The following is an 8,317-nucleotide window of genomic DNA, read 5'->3' as shown; positions in this document are numbered from 1 at the left end:
CCGGCAGAGACCATGACGTGTCTACCTGCGGATCTGGGGTCCCTTCCTTTCTCCTGGAGGTCAGGTCCCGAGCCCACAGCCAATCTGACTCGAGGTCCCTGGGGAAGAGAAGGAAGGGGGGGCCTGATTCTTTCACGATGCCAATTGTTTTTAAGCCAATTTTGTTTTGGTATTTTTTTTTTTTTAGCCAATTGATAATTTTAGATATTTTTTTAAGCTAATTAACATTCCTGGTGTTTCTAAAAAACCAAATCATTTTAAGGGGACTGGTGCGTGTGTGTGTGTGTGTGTGAGATTCAGGGGTTCATAGTTTTAGTTTTTTGGTTGTGCAATTTGGGGATAATTTGGGGGTAATTTTGGGGGGATATTTAAAGCCAATCGAATTTGTACATTTTTAGAGATGTTGGTAGGATTTCCTCAGCCCGATGGACAGGGCAAGGACAGAAGAGCCTGACATGGGGAGGTTGGGGCGCAGGGGTTGGGGATGGGGGAGCCCGCAGAGGGAACGCGATCCCGAGAGGTGTCAGAGGCGGGGCCCGATGGAACGGCCCCTGGTCAAGAGGAGGGCACGAGGTGGACAGTGCCATCTTGCAGAATTACGCGAAATTTTGGCTCACTTCTGATTGCCGGATGCCTCCGGAGAGGCGCCCCCGTGGGCCACGGGGTCGTGGGTGGGCAGGGCGATCAGGGGACGATGACGCTTGGCCTCTCTGAACGCCTCAAGCTCCTTGGCGAGCATGCGACCCCGGCGGGCACGCAGGAGGGCAGGCAGGCCCCTGCGCAGTCGTTGGGCAGACTGCTTCCAGGTGTCATATTGGAAGAACTTGCCCACGGGGTATCTGGGGAAGTTGTCCTGAAGGGGGGGGAAGGGCCAGTCAGGGGGCGCCCAGCTCACGGGGGACCCGCGGGGGCTCGGCGCTCCCCTCCGGTGGGTGACTGGCCACATCCGCAGCATGGGGGCCCATGCTGCGTGCCCTGGTCCCCTGGCTCCAAGGCGACGCCCCTGCACCCCGACACCAGCCCCCTCTCACCGGAAGCACGGTCGGAGGGGTCGACACGTCCCTCTCGGACTTGGCGGGGGTGGCGCAGTAGGTCTCCAGAAGGGCCAGGTCACAGCTGCGGAAGCAGCACTCTTCCACGATGCCACGGCTGCTGCGGCGGCTCACCGCTGCCGGCCTGCCTGGAAGTCCCACAGAAGGAGAGCCGCACGTGAGCACCGGCCCGCACGGGCCCCCAAGCTGGCTTCTGGCCGGTGGCTGCCCCAGGGGCTGGGCGGGAGAAGGAGAACCACCTGGTGGGTGGGGGAGGCCCGCAGGGGCGGCCAGCCTCGTGAAGGAAGGGGGAGAGAGTGGGCAGGCAGGGTGCCCAGGAAGGACAGGAGTGGAAGCATGCTCCAGGACCAGCCCCTGGCCTCTTGGTGCCTCCCTGCTCGCGTGGAAGGTGGACACAGCCTCCTGGTGCCACTGCCCAGGGAGGTGGGGAAAATGTGCTGGCGGGAGCCTCGCTCGGGGCCGCCCGGGAGGGGTCCAGCCCCCACGCTGGGGGGCACAGGGTCCCCTCTTGAAGGCCAGGCTGGGACGCAAGTGCCATCCCTGAACAGAGCAGGAGCCTGGGCGGCCCGAAGCCCTCGAGACGCCGAGATGCCGCAGGCTTGAGAGAGGAAGAGGAAGACGGGAGGGGAGGAGTGAGGACCTGCATGAAACCACGTCCTCCTTTCCTCCCGTCCTCCCCGTCCCTCCGCTGCTCGGGCTCCAAGGTCAGCTGTGAGGAAGAGTCCCGGCCCTCACCTTGGGGGGCCGAGGGCAGGCGCCCTGGGGAGGAGGTCCCACGGGTCAGGGCTGGGCCCTGCCCTCCTGGCAGGGGACCCACTCCCTGGGCACCAGACCCTACACTTCCTGCCCCCAAACAAGGCAGGTGCGAGAGAGGACACAGGCGAGGCCAGGGCGGGCAGGGCTTCAGAAGCAAGGAGAAGCAGGAGAGCTTTTCAGACAGAAGCTTTGAGACCCCAAGGCTGGCGTCTGTGGGTAAGTAGAGGCTACAGAGGGGGATGCCACGTGAGGAGGGCTGGGTCTGACCATGAGGGCGGTGGCCAACTCACCCCCACCCCCACCCCACCTTCAGGGTCGGCCTGGGCCTTCTCCCCAGTTCCTCCCATTATCCAGATAAACACTCCCCGCTCCATCCCATAGACGAGAAAAGGGAGGCCCGGCTTTCTGGGAGGTGAGGGCAAGGGCCCACACCCGTGAGGAAGACATCGCCTCCGACTGGGGGTCCCACCGAGGGACGGGGCAAGGAGAAGCAGAGGTCTCAGGGAAAGCCCACCGGGGGTTGAAAATTAAGAGAGAAGCAGGAGGACAAGGGCCAGCAGGTGGGCACCCCACACTGTGGCCCGCCCCTCGGGCGTGCGTCCCCTCCCCCAGGCACTCCTTTCTTTCCCCATATGCCCAGGCCCAGCTGAGCGCCCCCACATGGGGGTCATATGACAGACACTTCTGTTTTTACTGGTCTCCCACCGATTTTATCTAACTTTAATTCAGATAATCGCACTGTCAAAATGTCAGGCACCATGGAAATGTGGAGCGAACCTCAGTGCTCACCGCCCTGCCCTTAAGCAGGTCCCGGAGAGGCAAGGAGGGTAAGTCCTCCTCCCTGCTAGGGCCTGCCACCCCACCTCATCCAGCCCACCCTGTGCCCCCACCCATGCCTGCCGTGCTCTGGCCCCCACACAGATACCACCCTTCCTAGGAGGACAGTGTTCGACTTTGAACCATGTTGCGGGAAAATCAGGGGTGTGAGCACCCCCCAGGCACACAGCAGGTACCCAATAAATGTGGGTGCAGTTGGGCTCATGAAGTCTCAGAGAAGCCTGGGGCCATCACCTTGCAGAAGCTTCCCTCTGCCTGGCCCCCCACACCAGGTGTCCTGGAGGGTGTCCGTAGGTGTCTGGGAAAGGACTCCAGCATTTATTGGGCACCTGTTGTGTGCGCCCTCCCCCTTGCCCCACCGCACACTGAGCTACTTACTGAAGTAAAAGCCGCGGTCCCCACAGACAAACTGGAGGGTGTCCACCAGCTCCCCGCCGCACAGGGTCTCACTGGGGCGGTAAGCAGCAAAGCAGCACGAGGCCAAGGCCAAGAAGGTCAGCAGCACCAGCATCGACTTCCCCATCGGGACCCCCATCGGCATCTGGGGGCGGAGAGAAGAGGCCTTGAGCGAGCCCGCCCTGGCCCGCCAGGGGCCAAGTCCAGGAGCAGAGGCCGCCCCCGCCCCCTCCCCCGACGACGGAGACACCAGCCCGGCCATCTCCTAATTTCAAGTTAGTTTCAAGCACGTGTCTTCCTAAACGTGATCACTTTAATTGCAGAAATCACACGTGTCTCACTGCCCAAGGCGGGCTGCACCATTGCCGGCGGGTGAGAGGTTGAGCGGATATGTGTGACCACCGGCACCAGCGCGGGTCAGCAATTCCACGTGGGGGTGATCCCCCCATCGTCACCGCCGCAGGGGCTCGGCCACACCCAGAGCTGCAGGGGCCAGTGCTGGACACTGAACCTGGCCTCTGTCCTATGAAGTCATGGGGGCGGGGCCGGCACAGGGCAGTAGCCACTCCTGGACCTCCCAGCATCAGCCAAGATGGCAGACAGCCCCACCCCACCACAGAGCGTGTGCATCCCAGAGGACCAGCCCCCCAAGCAGCAGGGGGTCCTGCCGGTCCGGTCCCACCCCTTCCCCTCCCCCACCCTCCCCGTCTGTGGCTGAGCAAAGCTCAGGTCAAGGATCTGGTGGTTATTGCACGGTGCCCACCACACTCCCAGGGCCCTTGTTCTCCTGAATTGCTCAGTCCCCCACTCCAGGCTGCTCTGGGCACCCCAAAACACAAAGGCTAAAAGCCTCCCCTGCAGGCCTGGCATCACACCACCCAGGGCCTCAAGGTCCCCCTGGGATCACCCCACCTTCACCCCACTGGGGTACCAAACCCCACCCTGGGAGCCGGAGAGAACAGGTCAGGCCACTGGAGGCTGGACACCAGGTCCTCAGGGCCCGGTCTGGAAGGACACACCCCCTGCACGGCTGTGTGCCTGCAGGCCCCGGCTGAGGGTTAACCAGGTCCCTTCAGGGTTGAGGGGCTTGGGAGGGGCCTCAGGCTCTCTTGTAGACACAGCAAGCTGCCCCTGCTCCCTCCAGAAAGTGGAACCCCCCTCCCACCTCCAGGGGGGCAGCCCCAGCCTGCCCTCCGCTGGCCCAGGTACAAACTCCTTCTGGGGCAACAGTAACGGCCCAGTGCCTCTGAGCCCACTGGCACCCCGATGCTACCCAAGCCAGGGGCTGGGCAGCCTGCCCACAGGTGCCCCTCCCAGGCTCCACTCCGGGTGGGCATGGGGGTCCAAGCAGCATGCCCCTTCCCAGCCTGGAGCCCGGCTGCTGTGTGCTGGGCCCAGGGGTTTCCGACGCCAGAAATCATGCAGGAGAGAAGGGGGAATCAGAAGGGAGCGCAATCTCGCTGAAACTCCACGAAGAGCAGTGGCCTGATTCACAGAAGCATCTAAAGTGCCACCCCGCTCACCTCCTTCTGCCCTGGACCGGGCCCCAGCCAAGCTCCCAGGCTGCCCCCACTGCCGCCCCCTTCCAAATTCTAAGAACAATCTGGCCAGCTAGCGACTGGGCGCCGGCCGAGCGCCAGCTGCGTCCTCCTGCAAGCCCGGCCACTCCAGTGCGGTGTCCGGTCCACAGCACCCGCGGAGAGCCAAGGCCGAAGACAAGGAGAGGCACGCAGAGATGTGGGCCAGGTGAGCAAGGCCGGGAGGAGGGAGGGTAGGGGTGAGGAGGGTAGAGGCAGAGAGGAGGGGCAGAGGGGCTGAGGCCTGAGGCCATCAGCAGGCGGGCAGGCCGGAGCGGGAGGGCAGAGGGGTCCTCGCTCAACAGCCCTGGTTACCTGCAGCTGGACAGGAGGCTCGCTGGGACTGGCGGAGGAGGAGGGAGAGAAGGAGGAGGAGGAGGAGGCTGGAAGGCTGCCTCACAGGAGAAGCTAATGTCCAGTTTGCAGGCTGGTCAGTGCTCCAGCTTTTATGTCTGAGCCGGCTCCTCCCAGCCCGGGCTCCACCCTACCCCCCACCCCTCTCCCTGCTGACCACTCCCCCCGCCCCCTTTGCTCCCGCCCCCTGCGCCCTCCCAGCCAGTCCCTTCTCTCCTGCACCCCCAACAGCTAGCCCTGGACCATCCCTCAGCGAAGTACCAAGGGGTGGGGGTGGGGTGGGGGCTCATCCTGCACCCCCAGCCCATCTAGGCACAAGGCAATGTGGCGGGGGGAGGTAAGGGAGGGGGGCTGCTTTACACCTCCTTGTATGGAAAGTTCCATCTGCCCACTGGGCAGGGGCAGCTACCCTCTATGGGCTGTACACTCCTGCCCTTCTGAGCTTCCAACGAGCCCCTCTCCCCAGATTCCTGCGTGGAAATGTTGGGCACAGGGAAAGGGGGAGCATGTGGGGGGATCCACTGCAAATGTGGCGCCTCCTCTGAGCCTCTTGCCAGCTCGCCCCCTCTTCCATCCTGGCCCCGCCCACCCCGTTTTCCTCCTTCAGTCTTGCTGGCACGGAGTCAACATAGCAGGGTGGGTTTCTGAGACTTGCGCCCCTCCTCATTACCCAGCACCCTGGGGGACAGGGCCCTCCCCCACACGGCACGGATCGCAGACGCCCAGCAACACTCCCCTGCACCCACAAACCGACCAGGAAGTCGCCTTTGCAGACAGCTCACACCTCCCCTGGCACTTTCCGAAGCCCCTACCCACCCACCCACCCCCACTTCGGCGGCGCAGGGGAGAGCGCGGACTTCGCCAGAGGGAGCCGGACCCACAGCCCCCGACCCGGGCCTGCCCGGGCCCCTCTCCCCGCCCGGCCGGCCCGCACGCCGCTTACCTGGAAGCCGGCGCAGCTGCCGCCCACCTCCCTGCTGCGTATCGCAAACCGAACAGCGGGCGTTGGCCCTCCTGCCGGACACTCCTCTGCCAGCGCCGCTCTGGCCGAGTCGCGGGGGCCGAATGTGCGACGGGGCAGAACGGGGGGATGGCTTTTTTTGGGGGGGGGACTCGTCTGATTGTTTGGGGAGGGCGGGCTGTCTGCGGGCTGGGGCGGGCCAGATGTTGTACTTTTAGGGGGGGAAAGGGTATCGGGAAATGAGGTCAGCTGTTGTATCAAGGATAGAGGGGGCAGAGATAGTGAGAGACACAGAGAGAACGTGAAAGGGGGGGGCAAAGAGAGGGCGAGAGGGAGAGAGGACAGCGAGAGGCGGGCAGGCTCGCAGCGGGGGAGAACAGCGCAGAGAGAAACAGAAAGCGTATAATTAATCCACTTCGGGATGGCGAGGCGAGAGGGCGGGCGTGGAGGGGGAGGGAGTTGGAGGCGAGGAGCTGGGGGGGCGGGAGGGAGCGAAGGGCAGGCTGCGGGAGAGCAGAGAGCGGGCGCCAGGACCAGAGGCTAGAGAGGGGTCGGGGGAGCACAGAGAAGCGAGGGCAGGGCGCAACGTCGAGGGCCGGGGAAGGTGCTGAGGGGGGCGGAGTGCAGGATCGCCCGGGCCGCGGGCGCCCAGCTCGGATTGGGCCGACGGAGCCCTCTGCCGTCGCAGGCCCGGGCCCTGGGGGGGTGGCGGTGGCGGTGGCGGCGCCGAGCCGCTCGGGACGCGGCGAGGAGGGGAGCGGTGGGCCGCGCGCCGGGGAGGGCTGGGGGCAGCGCGGGGGATGACAACGCCGGCGGCCTGCGAGCCGGACTGCCTGCGGGGGGGACCGCCTCCTCGGGCGAAGCGAGAAGGGCGTTGAGGTAGATGGAAGAGGAGGCGGCGGGGATCCGCAGGCCCGGCGGAGCGCGGCCCCGCCGACGGCGCCCAAGGCGGGAGTCAGCAGCGTGGCGGCGGGCGGCGACGACGCGGGACCGCCGGCCGGATGGAGGCGCTGGCGGGCGGAGCGCGGGCGGGCGTGGGCCAGGAGGCGGGGGCGGCCGGAAGGGGGGGGCCGGGGGCCGGCCTGGCCTCACGCAGCTCCGCCGGAGAGCAGGCGAACTGCGGGCGCCAACGCCCGGCTCTTATAGCCGCGCCACCCCGCGGCGCGGCGCCCGCTCGGGCCCCGCTGGCCCCGCGCCCGCGCCAATGGGCGCCCTCGGGGCCCTGGCCCCGCCCTCCGGACCGCCCCCGCGGCTCGAGCAAGGGGGGGCGAGGGGCTGGGGGGCCCCGGGTCCGGGGGCGACGGTTGGGGGGGCTGTGGGGTGCTCGCGGCGAAATTGGGTTGGGGGCGGGGAGCGGCAGAATGCGAAAGAAATCCTGAGTCTCCGTTCTAAAGTGTTGGGGGGACCCCTTTAGGGTTCCGGAGAACCAGGGGTTTCTAGGCTCGCGCACGCGGGGGACGCGAAGCGAGAAAGGTGGGCGGTGTCCCAGGTCCTAGTACAGCCGGGAGCTACGCGGAGGGGGCGCCCGATCAAGAGGGAGGGCGCAGGTGGTTCGGCGCCGGGTCGGGGGTCCCCGAGTCCCGCGGGGAGTTGTAGGGGAAGTAGGAATCCCCGGGAGCGGGCACGGCGCACAGCCTCCACCTGCCCGAGCAGGCGCGGCGCCTGAAGTCGCGGCAGCCGGAGCCTGAGCGCCCCCCGGTGCCGCGCGGGAGCCGGGGTGTAGCTGCGGCGGCCGCCAGGTGCGGTTCCTGGGGAGGGCCGGCCCGGCCAGGCCCGAATTGGGGCCAGACGTGGGGCCTGCTGAGGCTGCGCCTGGCCGGGGAGAGAAGAGCAGGGCGGGAAACAGCGCTCAAATCCTACCTGCATGACCGAACTCACCGGGGTTCGTCTAAGCAGCTCGCCTTTGGGGCCCACCCAAAATATCCGGATAATGATTCCCCCGTCCTCAGTGCGTTGGACTTGCGTAGAGTCGGGTTCAGCCCCGGGGGCCACCACGATAATTTGGGGATCTGGGGAAACCATCTCCTGGAGAGTTTGGACGACGTAAGAAGTCGTGATTTTTACCAAGTCAAAACCACGCACAAGCCCCGCCGCCTCGCCCGCCCCTCGGCGCCCCGACCACCCGCGCCTCTCCGAGGGGAAGGGGCCGCCGCCGGCGGAAGCCCGCGCCGGCTCGCCCCCTCGCTCCGCCATCAATCACTTCGCCCGCGCTCCGCGCGCGCCTCCCCGAGTCCCCTGACCCGCGGACTTGGAGGCGCCGCGCCGCCCGAACGGGGTGCGCCTCTTCTCGGAGTACTTCCGACCCAGCGCCCAGCCCTCCCCGCTTCGGGGCCACCAAGGCGCCTTCCCCACGACTGTGATCTTTGCAAAGAGCAAACGAGAGC

General features: G+C 66.2%; 1 protein-coding gene across 6 annotated transcripts in view; it reads right to left on the bottom strand.

Moving 5' to 3' along the window:
• IGF2 (insulin like growth factor 2) overlaps positions 1-8,317 on the bottom strand; it is a 21,187-nt gene that overhangs the window by 2,667 nt on the left and 10,203 nt on the right. For 3 of the 6 annotated variants that reach the window (XM_040639645.1, XM_040639643.1, XM_040639648.1), the window contains exon 4: positions 3,024-3,186. In XM_040639645.1, coding sequence (XP_040495579.1) covers positions 3,024-3,186 — 163 coding nt within the window. Of the gene's footprint in view, positions 1-11; positions 854-1,031; positions 1,190-3,023; positions 3,187-4,933; positions 5,057-5,915; positions 6,284-8,317 lie in introns of those variants that run through there. The other 3 variants (XM_040639647.1, XM_040639644.1, XM_040639646.1) reach the window with 3 other exon arrangements.

The sequence above is a fragment of the Ursus maritimus genome, unplaced genomic scaffold, assembly GCF_017311325.1.
Source record: "Ursus maritimus isolate PB19 unplaced genomic scaffold, ASM1731132v1 scaffold_23, whole genome shotgun sequence".
Lineage (NCBI taxonomy): Eukaryota > Metazoa > Chordata > Mammalia > Carnivora > Ursidae > Ursus > Ursus maritimus.
This window is presented reverse-complemented; position numbering and strand designations above follow the sequence as displayed.